Below are 16,046 nucleotides of genomic sequence, written 5' to 3' on the forward strand. Positions count from 1 at the left end.
TCAAGACACTCTTATAGGAATGGAGTTATAAGAGCAGCTATGAGAATAACTTATAAGTACTACTAATATGTAGTTCCACTCTTTTAATACATATTTAATGATAACTACTCATTCTTGTTCAAAAGTTATACTCCATATAAAATAATAAGGAAATACGAAATTAGGATACAATAAATGATGTTAAAAAATAACCCAATCTAATTCAAATTGACGCGTTTCAGAATTTGATCTGCATAGACACAATAAGTAGCCTAATCATACCCGAAATGACCCTCCGAACCTTGTCAATGACCCAAGTTAGCATCTCTACCATCACAATCTAATTGTTGGAATTAATTCAATTAAACTTGCACCATACATTTTATGTGGAGTACTTATAGTCTTATACTTGTAATATTGTGAATGGAGTATATTGATCTTACTTATGAGCCTGTAAGGATTATAAAAACAAGTGTAAATAAAACAAAAAATATATATATAAATATAAAGTAAGATAATTTATAATAAAAAGAATAATCTGTGATCATAAACTTTCAAACTAATATTTTTTATTTTTTTTTTTGGAAAATGATTGCCCAAAATTATGATCATACATAGACATAATAGTCGTTAATTTAAGTTTTTAACTAATTCAAAACTACTTATGCTAAAAAAAACAAAATAAAAGTGATAGAATTAGCTTACAAATATCTCTGGGTCTGAATAGAATTAGGGCTTACCTTCTTTTCTTCTACTTCTTCTTTTTTCTTTTTCCTTTTTTTTTTTTTGGTGAAAGAAAAATTATTATTATATGCACTATTGGTATAGGTTTAATTAATAGTCTAATAGTAATACAGTGGTTCATAATGATCACAAATATCATTTTAACATTTTTGGACACATCCAACACAATATTTTATAACATGAATGATTGTGATTTTGTGAATAGTATAATGATAATTGTTGATATCTTTCTTTTTTTTGATGGATTTAGTTAGAAAATACGGAGTATTTGGTAACAAAAATAATTTTAGTGACATTTAATATGGGTTAGGATTTAGGAATGAGGTTTTATCCCAAGTATCTAGTAATCTGAATTATTCAAAAATTTAATTTATTGAATTTGTTTCCTTTTGCAATGATTGTAAATGATATACAAAAGTAACGGTTGATATCTTTCCCTTTTATTTATTTATTATTTTTATGGATTTTTTTAAAGAATTATTTTTATGGATTTAGTTGAACAATATTTAGTGACTCAAATAATTTTGTGACAATAAAATGAAAAAAAAATACAAGTTTATCTCATTGATAAAAAAAATATATTTATCAAAAATGTTGAAATATATTTTAGTGACAATATAGTGTAGGTTGAGCAATGAATTGTGTTTTTTTTTTTTTTAAACTATGAACTCAATTTTTCATAAGAATAACTTCATGTTGTCCATAAAAGTAACCCAAATTCACCTCATGTTGTCCACAAAAGTAATCCAAATTCATTATACAAGTGAATTCAAGTAATTTATAAATAAGTAACTCTATTTGGTCATTCGAATAACTTTTATTCTTTTGTTTTAAAAAATGAAAGAATAATTCCACTTATTTAAGGAAGTAACCCCTATTTATTATTTAAGTAACCTACATACTCATTAAGGTAATCCCATTTGCTCATCACTGTAACCTCCCTATTACTTAATTAATCGTCTTGTATGTGGTTATGTGAGGTGGCCACACCATGTGGCTAACCTGTATAAGACTTTGTGTTCTTTAATAATATTGATATGCTTTATTTTTTGTAAAAAAATAGTCAACAAAAGGTAAACAACTAAATGATTAGCCCTTTTTAATGGAAAAAACCAAAAAAAAAAAAAAAAAAAAAAAAATGGAATCCCCAGAAATATGGAGGGGAAAAAAATAGAGAAGCTGACTACAAAATGTCATAGATCATAACAAACCTAAAGTTTGGTACTTCGTAATTTGTATAAGGGATCAAACCTGATCTGAGAAGAAAGACTTCCTTCAAATGAAAGTAAAAATAAATGAGCCTATTAAAGAATAAAAATTAATAATTGACAAATATTTTTCCTCAGAAATCTAAATTTCTAAAGCAACCGGAAATCTCACTCATCCTATGTACTTGATGATGGTCGAGGCTTTGTATAAATAGAACTTTTTACTAGACTTTTTCATCATCTGTGGAATCTTGTCCATGTCTTTGCTTGGGCGTTGTATGGCTCCGACGCTCTTTTCCACCGGGCTTTGATGAGGCATTTCCATACCAGATCATCCCTAATACAGCTATCATCATACCTACTACCACCTGTAATTTCAGACCTTCTTTCCCGAAAAAGACAAACCCTAGAATTAGAACAAGGATTGTCTTCATATGGCCAAGTACTTGGAAGGACACAGCTGTGAATCTACCGATGCAGATAAACTGGCTCAGGTTTGTTCCAATTGCAATTATGCATGAAAGAATAATTAACACCTGAAGGAACCAAGAAATGGATATATGAATATAAGAAAATAAAAGGCTGATATCAGCAGACAGTAACAAATTGATATACATCACAAACAGTTTCTACTCCAATATGGATATATTACATCTGCGTTAATTCACTCCAACATTTAAATGATGTTTCAAGCTTGTACAAAGAGCCAGTAAAAAATAATCTTAGACCTAAATTATTCATCAGTTGATCAGTGTGCATTTGGAGCATCAAAGTTTTGCAATATAGGTGCAGCAGGATAAGTAGAAAAGGCGGAACATTTACAGAGTAGAAAATGTATCAGACTGTGAACTCAGTCTCACACTAGCACCTCAGTACCCCACTATTCCCAGGGGTAAGGTAAGCACAGATATACACTAAAAAGAAATGCAAAAAATGGTGCACAAAATCAGCAGCACAATACTGAAGGAAGTTTTCAGATACCTAAAGCCACATGTATGACATACTGCACATAGCACAAGTTATGATAGTCCAGCTTCAGCTAGTATAAAACTATTCCAACTAAACTGTCAATCATAACTTTACAGTGGAATTAGCTACAGGCATCCTAGTCAAATAGAGTCGAGCACATGAAACTACAAGGAAACTCTTGCCAGGTTCCACAACATGCATGCTTTCTTAAGCAGCCCATAAAGAAGGATGACAAGGAAAGCGCCCATCAGCAGCCGCCAACAATGAAATTGAAATTTGAAATGGCCCCCTCTCCAAATTCAAATGAAAAAACAAATGTTTTGAATACTGATTAAAAGTCTACTTACCACAGATGGTGTAGTATAGTTGAATGCATCAATTCTCTTATCTGTCAGCCAGTAATCCAGGAACGGACCCAGTAGAAGCAGGGTTCCAGCCTGCGCTGGTGCAGTGTGGCCCAAGAGGTTGAATGAACTGAGTGAATACTTCTTTTGGAGAAAATGCACATACAGCATACACAACACAATAAAGTTTAATAATAAGAGCAATAAAGAAGGTATGACAAGGTAGAAAGCCTACATTCTGTCAAAGCTTCCCTAGTAATAAGAGAAGAGAAAGCTAAAATGGAATACAAATGATGAAAAGAAACCATTCTTGACTTGACAAGCAGATCTCATGCAAGCCTGCTCCAATACTTCAATAATAAAAAAAAAATGCTATCTTTTAAGAGTAACATAAAGTAAAATTAATTGACAAGAAGCCTATTGTCCATTGTCTGCAAGTTGATGAGTCGACATGATAGTGGAAAACTTACTATAAATCCAACATATGATTAGCTTCGGCAAATGAAATCTAATGATTGAACATAAAGATCAGAAAATAGGAACAAGCATAAACGATACTAGATCTGCATCTCGATAAGCCCCAATAAACCATGCCTTGGAGAAAAAAGAAATTCCTCACAAAAGCTATGAAATCTGCAAAGCCATCTGTTAAAAAAGTTAACACCAAAAGCTTCCGTCTATCTAATTAAATCTATTATTCCAAAAGCATCTGGCCAGTAAAAACAAGCCTTCTGAAACCTTGTAATATATTATGAACTGACAGATCTACAATAAAAATCAAAGGAAGAAGAATGAGATTTAGATTGAAAATCCTGGAATTGCAGAAATAAAAGGATAGAATATCATTTTTTTTTTTTTTTTTTTTTTTTTTTTGAGAACAGAATATCATGTTTTTGAGTGGCCTTATCACTCCCAAAAGCTAAACAAACCAAGGCTACCAAGCTATCAATGCAATATTCTATATGCCCTCTTCTTTTCATACTCTCCCTTATTATAGCATTTTCGATTCTCCTTCACCTCCAAGTCTCCAACTACCTTCCTCCTCAAGATAGAGTAGATATTACTAACAGAATAATATTGGAGTATTGAATCACCTATAACGCCACTCACCTTAAGCCAGTTCATAACGTAATTACCGACATACAATACCATGGGTATTAATAAATAAACTAATGCCTCATATAATTAAAGTTCACTTCATCACCATTTCCAGCTAAAAAGCTGTATAAAAGCTCTGATTAATTCCCAATCAGCTTCAACTAAAACCAATAACAACCACCCCAATCTTTTGTTCATATCACCAAGCAAACAATTTCACTTAAAATATGTCAAATCATTAAGACTTTCCTAAGCTGATGTGTGACAAATCTGTTAGAGCCCAATCACTGAAAAGAAACCATACATCTAAAGGAACTAGAACTTTGTTGCATTGTAACAAATTGCCAATATGAAAGGAAAAAGGAGAAAGCAGAATTACTGCCTCTACAGATTAATCCTGGCTTTTCCACTGAATCAGTTTGCTACATACATATTACAAAACATGACTCTAGACTATAATCCTCTTTCTGATGTATACAACATAGAGCACTACCATTAGTACCATATCCAAACAGAACACAGGACTCAAAGAGAGTTGTTGTGAACAGATTGTGTCGCCTGTCCTTATGGCTCAATTGCCTAAAACAGAATATATATATATATATATATATATATATATATATATATATATATATATATATATCCAGTAAATACAATCAAATACCCGATCAAAATTTTAAACCATCAACATGGCTAGGTCACAGTCAGAGAAAACTCTGCATTCATCAAGTCTTTATAATCCCAGAAATATAAAGAACATCATTTATACAGCCACATATCAAGCATCAAACCACAAGTATATACTGTCCTTAACTGTTGATGGAGACTACATGGCAATGGAAGTAATTTTGAACTTACATATTGCTGCAGAGCAGTACTCCACACTGCAATTGATGCTGCTACAAAACCTTTCATATTTACACTCACGTCAGTAACAGTACAGACACCAACACCTATCAGCACGAGCCCAATGCTGAGCTTGGTGTCTCTGGAATATCGCATGCTATCAAACACGATCTCAAAAAAGCACAGTACAGGAATCATGCTCAACTTTGCTATCTGAGAATTAAAAGCTTAAGTTTACTGCAGGAATAATATGAGAACTAAAAACAGAAGATATAACCTAACTGATCTCTCACCTGATAAAAACCTACTGAATTCCACATAAGACTAACATTCATGCCAACAATTGAAAAGTTAGCAAATAAGACAAATTTCAACAGCTCCAACAGAGGTAAATGGGAAGGTTGTATAAATCCAAGCCAGCGAAGAACGATCGTCATCAAAGTAGTGGCAACAAAATGCAACCCAGTCAAGGTTGTTGCTGCAAAATGTTGTTAATAAAGTCATTAAAATGAAAGGAAAATGATGATACGAAAATATGAAATGCATATAACATATATGCAAAATCATGAATATATAGGCAGCTAACATGAACCTTGAACCATTGACTCTGTCAGAAATTAAGAGGTTGAGAGAAAGAGGAGAACAAGCACCAGAAGCTTGCATATTCTCTCACTCAAATAAAGCATCTAGTAAGCATGGAAGAGCATATACAACAACAACAACAACAACAACAACAAAGCCTTAGTCCCAAAATGATTTGGGGATGGAAGAGCATATACAATGACAATAAACAGATGGCCTATTACAGAAAAGTGAAATGGGTTTGAAAAAAAGGAGAAATAATGACACTCTAGGGTAATACACTCCACAAACAAATCTTTCCAAAAGCTCCAACAGTGCCTTCTCATTTCTCAAACATTACTGATAAATCATCATTAAAAAAATATCTTCATGAAACCACATTCTTACACGCAATGCTCCTTTTAATATGATGTACTTCTACCATAACAGATAGCTCAACCATGACAAGTCTCTGAAGTTTGAACACATCCATATTGATGTCAATGAACTTCAAATCCAATTTCTCCACCCTACCGAAAGCTTTGTCTTTTCATTAAAATGCATGTACAAGAGTGTTCATTTATGAGAATACATGTGTATGAGAAGTCACAAATAGAACACCTGCCAAACAATTCGATATTGAGAACAGCAAATAATCTCAGACTAGAATTCAATTGATGGTCACACATGCATTTTTCACATGTGTTGAGCACGTACAAATTTCATACTAATAGTTTTGTTCACATCTAAGCAGTTAGTTGTTAGAAACACGATATCATAAGGCAGCAGGACTTTTACTTCCTTGCCTTGATAAATGCCGTTATTCAATTGTAATATGAACATATCCCAACACCAATATTATACAGTTTGCAGTCGCATAAACACACATCACGATATTGCTAAAGCAAACTTCATAAAATTTTCATTCATTTCACCATAAGAAGGATACATAAAGGAACTACTAACCAAAACTAAACCCATAGGTAGCCATCAACGCCTTGTTAACAATAATAACTCCCACCGAAGTAACAACATTGAACATCCAAGCAGCCGCGTCAACTGCAGCTTTCGTATCCGCCTTGCTAGCTGCAGCCATCTCTCTAAATTAAAATATCAAGTTATAAAATCCTCAGCCCACAGCTTTGTTAAAAAATTGGCAAAATTCCATGTGCCAAAACAAGCCTCTTCATATAACACTTTTCTGCAAAAATAGAGTGTAACACCATAAGATTACGGTAAAATTTCCGAAAACTCATACTTGTACTACATTGATCATGCTTTACTAATAATTAGCATAGTAACACTTGTGGCATCAAAATGCAATAATGTATCTTCAGTTCTTCATAACAATTATATGATACACGATCATAACCGACAAGTAATAGTGCATTGATATTTTAAACGACATATAACAAATAATTAAACTTGAACATGTGATTTACGGGATTTAACGTTGCACTAAAAATTTAGGAAATTTTCATCATCATAAAAGGTCTAAGAACCCTATCACCCTAAATTTCCCCCAAATTAAACCAAAATCTCAGGAAAACCCTAGAATTTAATCAATTTCAACAATGAGGATCAATAGAATTTCTGGAATTTCAAAACCTTACAAATCAAATTAAAATTAACTCAATAGAAATACATTTAGAAAATCAAAGGAAAAGTAGAGAGGAGAGAGAAAATCACCTCAAGCACAAGCTCAATTGCAATGGTGTTAACCATTGAAGAGGAAGTTTCTGGAATGAGGGAGGGAGAGTGATGGAGAGAAGAGGGTCAGTTACGAGTATCACTAGAAGTGATAAATGTTTCCATTTTTTTTAAGTTTTATTAATTAATTAATTTTATTGTACCAAACTAAGTTATCAAGTGCATAAAATAATTTTCGACACATTAACGCATGATAATTTATGAAAAATCTATTGATAATTTGATATTATTTGTTAATCTAAGTCAGGTTTTACGTTTCCCGGTCTACAATAAATTATTGTAGACCCAAAATTTGACACTTTCAAATAATATAATCACATTCTGAGGGGGCGTTTGGTTCGCGGAATATAGGTATTAGGTATGGGTATAGAATGATCAAAACCCATACCATATGTTTGGTTGTCAAAAATATGATTTTTAAACCCATACCTCAAACCCATGAGGTATGGGGTTTAGAAACCTTGGGGGGAGGGTGGGTTTAGCTCATTCCCTTTCTTTAGGTATTAAATATATGAAATTAATGGGATGATATTTCATTTCAGAATTGAACCAAACACATGGTATTAAGTATCAAGTTCCAACCCGATACCACCTTAACCCTATTCCTGATTCCAAACATATACCACTCTGCAAACCAAACGCCCCATAAATGATATAATCACTTTTTTAGATGATATAATTATCTGTTTGTGAGTCATATTTTGATCTCATATTAAACCATTTAATGAGATTATATAATTATCTTTAGGATGATAAAATTTAAAAATCATCTTTTGAATGATGTAATTTACTATTTGATACTTTTTATAATGATAAATTCACTTTTTGAGTGATACATTTACATAATAGTTTCAAGATGATATAATCACTTTTGTAATAATATAATCATATTTCGTATGATATAATCACATTCGTATGGTATACTAGGTTAGGTCTACAATAAGTTATTGTAGACCGGGTCTATTCTAGTCTTAATATTTACCTTTATGTTAAGTAGGAATCAAAAAACAAATTATATTGGTTGAAATGGTATTAACTTAGGAATTCATTACAAAATCACGCGTCGTTCGGTGTAATTAATGTTAATTTTACTCTAATATTTGCACTTTAATTCTCTTATCTAACGCCCCGGGGGCGCTCATTAGCTTTTGCCAAAAGATAATGATAAGCGGTACTGCACATGTAAATTTGTCACAAAGGAAAACCATGACCCTCTCAAGAACTCTAATGTACATACAAAGATGAATATAAACTTTTTTTTTTTTTTTTTGAGAAAATCTATTATAATCTTTATCTTGAATTTAGAATTCAAAAGATAAGTATATATTATACAACTATACAAGTACTTCATCAGATAAAATTTCATCTGTTTTTTTTTTTTTTTAACAAAAATAAAATGGAGATAAAATTTCATCGGTTTAAACCGCCACCCAAAAACTATTTTGTGCTAGCCTTGTGGAGTTGTGGTTAAGCCAGGGGGGTGGGGAAGGCTGCTCAAGTTGGTCATAGACAAGCCATGGTCTTTGCTGCCTCCCCCTTTGAAGTCATCTTTTTGCTCATCTACTTCAATTCTTCATTAGGTGAACTCAAAACCCACCTCATGTCTCTGAGCCATATGAACCGTGTTGGACTTATAGGTTAGTCAACTCTTAACACTCTCATATGAATAACAATATGCTTGTAAGATCCTCTCCAAAAAAAAATCATATGTTTGTGAGATGGCTTTCGATGAATGTCAAGTTCTCTGACTTATCATTCCATGAGTCACTTCATAATGTGCAAGGATGCATAAACGGCAACCCAACAAAATGCCTCATAATCCTGTCAAAGTCTTAGATAATCAATATGAAAATAGGTTCAAATTATAATTCAACCTCATATTGTACTTAATTATTATAATTTGATCATATGTACAAGTAGAGACAACTTTGTAGAATTTGACAAATAATCGTTCAAGACATCTGTTCATTATTAACAATTTACTTGGGCCCGTGTCCTAAGAATTTCGATTCTAGCTAGACAAGCCACAATCAAATGAAGTAAAGACAATGAAGAGACAATTCTAGGAGCCAACAATGGAATTGTCCTAACAAGATGAAACCTGGATGATTTGCTCATCATAAAATCGACTTACATTTGGTCATCCATCTAAAACCAAGAGGAATCAAAATCCAAGCGCATATTATCTTTTTATTTCGTATTGTAGAGTGACTGCAACGAAGATGATCCACTGGAAATCTTTGATTGAACTATATTAAAGAATGCATAACCCTATACTGTGGATACATCAGTATACTAATTACTTGGTAGTCACCAATCTGTTATTCTTGATATACTCTGTGCTCCACATTACATATTAAGCACTTGAGACGTGAATACGGTAAGATTTAGAATCCATCTGTTTGCTTCTCTATTCACATCTCAGTAACTTGCTCTTCTTCTTGCTCTTCTTGAATCTCACTAGAGAATGTTTCTGATCTTTCCCCTTCTACATTCAAATCTAATTTACCAACAGTTTCAGACAACTGTGTAACTCTCTGCAACTCATCAAGCCCCTCCACAGGCTGTGGTGCTTTGTCAGCCCCCAGATTAAAGTCCTTTGGAATTGATTTAGCCTGTCGAATGGCTGCAGCAGCTTCTGGCATTGATACAGATGGAGGTTGAGGTGGGACCCACCTGCGTTCATGTACAGGATTACTGTCCTCCATCTTTCTGGATTCAGCCATTCTATCTTTTTGCTTCCACCAGCTATCATACCAAGGCGCGGGATTCTCATAGTTAGGAGGCAGACCACCTTCCCAAGGCTAATTACATAGCACCGAGGTGATAAAAAGAGGGAGAAAACAATTAACAGTTAGATTTCAATTAATCCAACTACAAAAACTCAAATGCATTGACATTTATTCACCCTTGGTCATATTCCTGAAATTCCTCACATAAGAAACATACAGAAGCAATTTATGCATCAACCGTCAAAGAAAAAAATATTTGAAGCATGTGATAATATATGTTTATGAGATGATAAGCATAATTACTTGGAGATTGTCAAGAAGCAAACTGAATTATATCAAATTTTAATACCTTAGCTCTAGGAGCCAGATTTGGGTTTGATATGGGTTGATTAGGATTCGGGGGTTGATCATCAATTTCCTGAAGATTAAGCCAATAAATAAGACTAAAATCCAAATTAGTTGTTAAAAATGTAGTGATATGATATTCACTTACTCTGACATTAGGTGGTCTTTCCCCTCTCTGCACCATAGCCATGATCTGCAACAATAATCAAGAATTAATAACCAGAAGTTGGTAAATGGAGAAAAATAATAATTCTGCATGGAGTACAACACACTATGCTGAGACAATTTATGCATAAGAAGAAGAAAGAAAACAAACCTCCCCATAGGATTTTGGATGAGGAGGCTCAGCTGATGCAGGTGGTGAAACCGACCTCACTGTACGAAAGGAAATACACATATTAACTGAAATGCACATTGAAAGAGTTCAGCATCAACAAGTGAAGCATAAAAATGGCCTCACCTGATCGCATGTCAAATTCAGAATTCCTGCCCATTGGTTGCTGAATATGTAAAGAAGAAAACAAAGGGTTAATATGAAAACTGCAAGCTCATCCAACCTTAACATCAAAATTCTAGGCCAAGTGTCAACTCACCACTGAACGCGCTTTAGAGCCATCTAGGTATCCTTCCCTGACATTGCTTCTCACACCACTGTGTGATTTCCCTGAATATAGACAGGCCAAAGGCAAATGAATATGAACAGCAATATGAGATGATATGGCAATAGAAGAATGCATCACAATCCTTATACATCAACAGATAGATATTCAAATTTATGTAGGATTGAAATGAGCCTACGCAACACTAAATCCAAGTTTAATACGAGTCGATGCAACATAGTGAAGGTTGTAATAAAAAAATAATCAGCTTAAAGGATATTTTGCACCAAGCAAAAGCGAAAGCATAAACTCTTTCTATTAATGATCAGCAACTATTCAATAAAAAAATTATCACAAAGTCTCCAAATTTTTTGGGAGGATGTCAAGGACAATAGAAACAACTTGTTCAAAAGAACATAGATGGCTGGAGACTGGAGTAGTTTAAAGATATTTTTTTTTATGAGGAAGTGAATACAAATTTATGCATGAAGACATTTTGTTCCACCATTAGATTCAGAATGTGATCAATGAATCAATGATCAATATAGTACTCGTCATTTGTAAAGAAGAAAGCAACAATATTTAAAACTAGAGATGATAATAATATATTAATAATCTTGAATCAAGAGCGACCAATGGAAGATCAATAAAGTACAGAAATAAGTTGATAGCACAAAAGCAGTTGGTATGCTAAATTGTCAATCAAAATGTGTAGCACACTATGTTTAGAATCTTAGTACACAACAATAGACAAATGAAATCAACCTGAGAAGGATAAGAGAAAGTTATTTAGATATTGAGTGGTTCTAAGCTTCTAAATGAGTAATGACAGAAGCCATCCAACAAAAAGAGTGCTCAAAGTCATAAAACATTTGCAAAAAAACTCTTACATGCTGTTTGGCTAAACATTTATGGAGTAATTAAGTGGAATTAAAACCTTAATATAAATTAATTTTTACTTATCAACTTCTCATTCTATCTTTTAACTCGTGACAAAAGGAAAAAGTCTTTGCAATTCCAATATTATACATAACATGATAATTATGATTAGAATTTAAACACGGTATTCTCATGCTAACTATTTAAAATAAGGTATTTGCATGTACATAGAAGAAACAACTCACAACCAAACATGAACACAAAATAAACTCTAGCAGATTCATAGGTCACCTTCTAATCTTGTCATTTCACTTCTCATTGACCTGAGCTCCTGAACTTGCACCTCCAACAAGCTCATGAAATCCGCAAAGCGTTCCTTTTCTGAGATGGTTAAAAGATATACAATTGGAAGAGGTAAAATCAAAAGAACGGAAAATTATAAGTGGGATAAAGCTTTAAGTAACAAACCCTCATTCTTTGAGATCACCAATTCTTGACTGGCCTTTGCAACATCAGCCGCTGCAGCAGCAGCTGCTTTTGCAGCTGCCGTGGCTTCTTCAGCCAAACTCGGTTTTTTATCTGTTTCCTCTTCATGGGAATCTTCATCCATAACAACCCCACGAATCCAAGACTTCAGCCTAGGAATGAGAGAATTCTGCAGATGAGACACATCTCACATTATTAACAACATATTGAAAGGCTAACAAGAAGAAAAAATAATAACAACTACGTAAATAAATAAAATTCTACAACCAAATTAACTAACACAAAGGGGAAAAGGAAATGGGAAATGTAAAAGATAAAGAATTAAGACACTTGAAAATTTTAAGAACTGCTACAGTACTCAATTACTCATACCTTAAAAACTATAGCTGTTCCAGCACCAGATATGGCCAAAAATCCTACAGCAAGCACCGCATGCGACCAGTGGAATCTTCTAGCCATTGTCGACATGACACCGGATTGAACTGGAGCCACAGACTGCACAGCTTGCAGAGGGACTTGAGCTTGAATATTCGTAGCAGGAGTTGGTTGTGCAACTGTAATGATAGAAAAAACATGTAATTCACAAGGTAGGACACGTCCAAACAACCTCTTAGATTTATACACATTATAAAGCTGCTTCAAGGTTGCTAAACTCATATATACCAATGTATATTACCTTGATTTGTGCTACTTTGACCACTGGCAACAGCAGGAGATGGGTCCTGTATTTTTTACAGAATGTCAAGCTACATGACAAGCAATAAAGGGCCACGAAGAAAGACAAACAAGACAAGTCGTGCACACAGACACAAGGACTATAAGTTTTCTAACGCATCTTGAACTTTCTTTTTACCCTTTCCCTATAAGATTTCAGTACAAACTACAAGTGAGTTACTTACAGGTACACGGCGGAATGCTTCATCGATTTCCTCTTTTGTGAGACCTTTCTTCTCGAGAAAATTTCTTCTGTGAATCACGGGAGATCCTTTAACTCTTGGGTGAGAGAGGAAATTGATAGCATTTCGTACCTGATCCTCTCGTATAGGTTGAGAATTTACAAATACAGATTTTGGTGAATTTTCTGCAGGAAGCTCCGGTGTTGCTGGGGGTTTATTCTCTACTGATTGTGCAGGTTCCGGAGCTGTAAATGTGAACAAAAGGAATCTGAATAATATGCAACTGTAGTATGTGTACAACATCCACACATCAAACTGAATAAAATCCCTGAAAATCGGTCAGAAAAACTGAAGAGGTCCCAGTGATGCTATATTTGTTCCATTGGGCAGGATAATTGATTAGATGTCAAAACACTGATAATTAGATGAATAACATGTAATTCCAAGTAAACATTCTTTGAGCTTTTGAAGTACACAAGATCATAAAAGTGCAGTGTTAATTCAGACAGTAGTTTTGTCCAAGATTACACAAAGATGCACTAAATTTTCATCCCCAAACAGCTAATGCAAAAGATATGCACATTCACTTTCTTTTTTTTGGAACAAATTAAGAAATTGTTTTTCATTCGCGTTGAATATAACAGCGAAACTACAGGTTATGCTATGCATCATCCAGAATTCTGATATTTAACTGAGAAAATTTAAAGGAATGCTAATTTTCTGCTGAAACTGAAAATTTTACAAGCATGAATCTCCTTTTCAGGCCCTACTAAATGATGATTACAGTTTCCGATTAAATAAATGCTAATTTTCTGCTGAGCATGAAAATCTTTCTACCATGCTTCACTTTTACTAGACACAATCTTGATATAATTTGACAATTTTGAATGTCCAATGTTCATTAGTGGCGTAATAACTATAGAATACATCATATACAATAAACAAACCAATTACAATACCGTAATTAACTAACCCCACCAATTATTACAACCCACCAAATGAATTGTTCAAGATTATAATTACAGCAAAAGATTAATTTCAGCTAAATATCAACAACTTACAACAATCTAAATTCAACAATAAAACTTCCCAAAATCCCAGAAATTAGAGCATGCAATCTTGAATAATGAGCACTTAATCTGATTGTAAACGAGCAGAACAAGTAGTTTGCAAACGATTCGGATGATTATTCTACTCAATCAAATTAAAATCTAACTGGGTATATTTCAAATTGACAAACAAATGATCAAGAACAAGTAAGAAAGATAGAGAAAGACCTGGATTAGAGGGGTTATTGTCGGAGGGATTTGATGGGGGTGCTTCGCTCGCCATTTTACACCAACCCTCAAATCATGAAATCAAACTGTAACAAAATTCCAGTGTAAATTTAGAATTAAACACGAAAATCTTGAATAATGAAATTATCTGTGAAAGCTATAGTTTGGGAGGAGAGAGAAAGAGAGAGCTTACTGGGAGAAAGTCGAGAAAGAAAGAAAACGAAGAAATGGAAAGAGTTGAGAAAATGAAGGTGGTCTTCGAGTGTAATGAGGTGTGAAATTTCCAGTAGACGCCAAAATTCAATCCCTCTTACAGTCTTTAAATTATATTTTCGGTTTATCCCTTTTTTTTGTGAGATGGGGGAGCTAAGGTCACTTGATGTGTTTTCGAGACTCGGGAATATCAAGAATGGTGCTTTAGAGTTTAGACCGGCATTATACCAAACGCATGTTTAAAGGTGAGAGGTTATCTATGTTCGACAAAAATATAAGATTCACCATGTATAAGTACTTCTAGCTACGTATAAAATATTTGTATGTGAAATTCCACGTGTTTATGTGAATTTTGCATACAAATATATTATAAGAAGTTGAGTATGTTTTCATTAAACCAAAAACTTTTTAATCAATTTGCATTCAAACTTCAATTTTTGTTGTAAAATTAAGGTGATTTCTTCAAGACTTTATGTATCGTAAGGAGGAGATGATGATCATTATGTAAGAGGATAGTATTGCATACTTACACAAATCAATTTCGAAATCCTCCAATTCCAAGCACAAGTAAATTATAAGCTTCAAACTCAAAGTCAATAATAATAATTTAAAAAAAAAAAAAAAGCTTCCCTACATCTCCACCAACTTTGTTAATTAATTAGTAATAGTATGTTATAGTATTATTAGGTCAGTTTTAGTTAGGCTAATCATATGGACGTTTTTTTAAAGCCTTAAAGCTAGATTTTCACTTGTTGTAAGCTAAAGGCCTTTCTTCAAAGGCAAAGGCCAAAAGTACCTTTTCCAAAAATCATAGCTCTATTGCATATTTGCACGAGTAAACAATGTAATGACCAAGTTACTCACAGATACAAGTTACAACAATTTCTCCACTAAGCAAAGCTTGGCCTAGTGGGAACATTTGCATCTCACAACCAAGAGGTTGTGGGATCAAACCCCACTAGAGGCACTTTGGGGTGGGGATTCCTAACTCTCTCCCCACCCACTCCCCCCCCCACCCCTCTTCCAAATCGCCTAACCCGCTAACTTAGGCCAGGAGGACCTATAAGAGGTTCTGGCCCGATAGATCCCTTCTCCTTACCAACCAAAAAAATAAGTAAAAAAAAAAAAACTACAACAATTTTCCATCTACTCAGATATCC

The 16,046-nt window shown here is 33.6% G+C and overlaps 2 protein-coding genes across 6 annotated transcripts; both read right to left on the reverse strand.

Annotated features, from left to right (window-relative positions):
- Positions 1-1,862: 1,862 nt before the first annotated feature.
- LOC110700396 (UDP-rhamnose/UDP-galactose transporter 6-like) lies at positions 1,863-7,715 on the reverse strand. 4 transcript variants are annotated; one of them, XM_021877939.1, is made up of 6 exons: positions 7,439-7,715; positions 6,716-6,950; positions 5,482-5,666; positions 5,201-5,401; positions 3,248-3,337; positions 1,863-2,467 (listed from the first exon to the last, which is right to left on the reverse strand). In XM_021877939.1, the coding sequence occupies exons 2-6, from the start codon at positions 6,843-6,845 to the stop codon at positions 2,156-2,158; spliced, it is 918 nt and encodes a 305-aa protein (XP_021733631.1). In that variant the 5' UTR covers positions 6,846-6,950; positions 7,439-7,715; the 3' UTR covers positions 1,863-2,155. The 4 variants fall into 4 exon arrangements, with proteins under 4 accessions (XP_021733631.1, XP_021733630.1, XP_021733629.1 ...); XM_021877938.1 differs by having other exon boundaries at positions 3,248-3,385; XM_021877937.1 differs by having other exon boundaries at positions 3,248-3,388.
- A 1,603-nt stretch (positions 7,716-9,318) lies between these two features.
- LOC110700398 (peroxisomal membrane protein PEX14) lies at positions 9,319-15,105 on the reverse strand. 2 transcript variants are annotated; one of them, XM_021877940.1, is made up of 13 exons: positions 14,867-15,104; positions 14,674-14,759; positions 13,400-13,641; positions 13,177-13,222; positions 12,873-13,054; positions 12,483-12,669; positions 12,306-12,395; positions 11,130-11,200; positions 10,997-11,036; positions 10,853-10,911; positions 10,685-10,729; positions 10,541-10,609; positions 9,319-10,263 (listed from the first exon to the last, which is right to left on the reverse strand). In XM_021877940.1, the coding sequence occupies exons 2-13, from the start codon at positions 14,726-14,728 to the stop codon at positions 9,874-9,876; spliced, it is 1,476 nt and encodes a 491-aa protein (XP_021733632.1). In that variant the 5' UTR covers positions 14,729-14,759; positions 14,867-15,104; the 3' UTR covers positions 9,319-9,873. The 2 variants fall into 2 exon arrangements, with proteins under 2 accessions (XP_021733632.1, XP_021733633.1); XM_021877941.1 differs by having other exon boundaries at positions 14,674-15,105.
- Between the last annotated feature and the right edge of the window lie 941 nt (positions 15,106-16,046).

Source organism: Chenopodium quinoa, unplaced genomic scaffold (genome assembly GCF_001683475.1).
Source record: "Chenopodium quinoa cultivar QQ74 unplaced genomic scaffold, ASM168347v1, whole genome shotgun sequence".
NCBI classification, from domain to species: domain Eukaryota; kingdom Viridiplantae; phylum Streptophyta; class Magnoliopsida; order Caryophyllales; family Amaranthaceae; genus Chenopodium; species Chenopodium quinoa.

Excerpts from the sequence above, each read along its gene's own strand:
- LOC110700396 (XM_021877936.1), bottom strand. The coding sequence starts at position 6,845 with ATGGCTGCAGCTAGCAAGGCGGATACGAAAGCTGCAGTTGACGCGGCT. Across the intron at positions 5,667-6,715 it reads TACCTATGGGTTTAGTTTTG|CAACAACCTTGACTGGGTTG; the intron begins GTTAGTAGTTCC and ends AACATTTTGCAG. Across the intron at positions 2,468-3,247 it reads ACTATACTACACCATCTGTG|GTGTTAATTATTCTTTCATG; the intron begins GTAAGTAGACTT and ends TGGTTCCTTCAG.
- LOC110700398 (XM_021877941.1), bottom strand. The coding sequence starts at position 14,728 with ATGGCGAGCGAAGCACCCCCATCAAATCCCTCCGACAATAACCCCTCT. Across the intron at positions 12,396-12,482 it reads GGTGATCTCAAAGAATGAGG|AAAAGGAACGCTTTGCGGAT; the intron begins GTTTGTTACTTA and ends TAACCATCTCAG. Across the intron at positions 10,730-10,852 it reads ATCCAAAATCCTATGGGGAG|ATCATGGCTATGGTGCAGAG; the intron begins GTTTGTTTTCTT and ends TTATTGTTGCAG.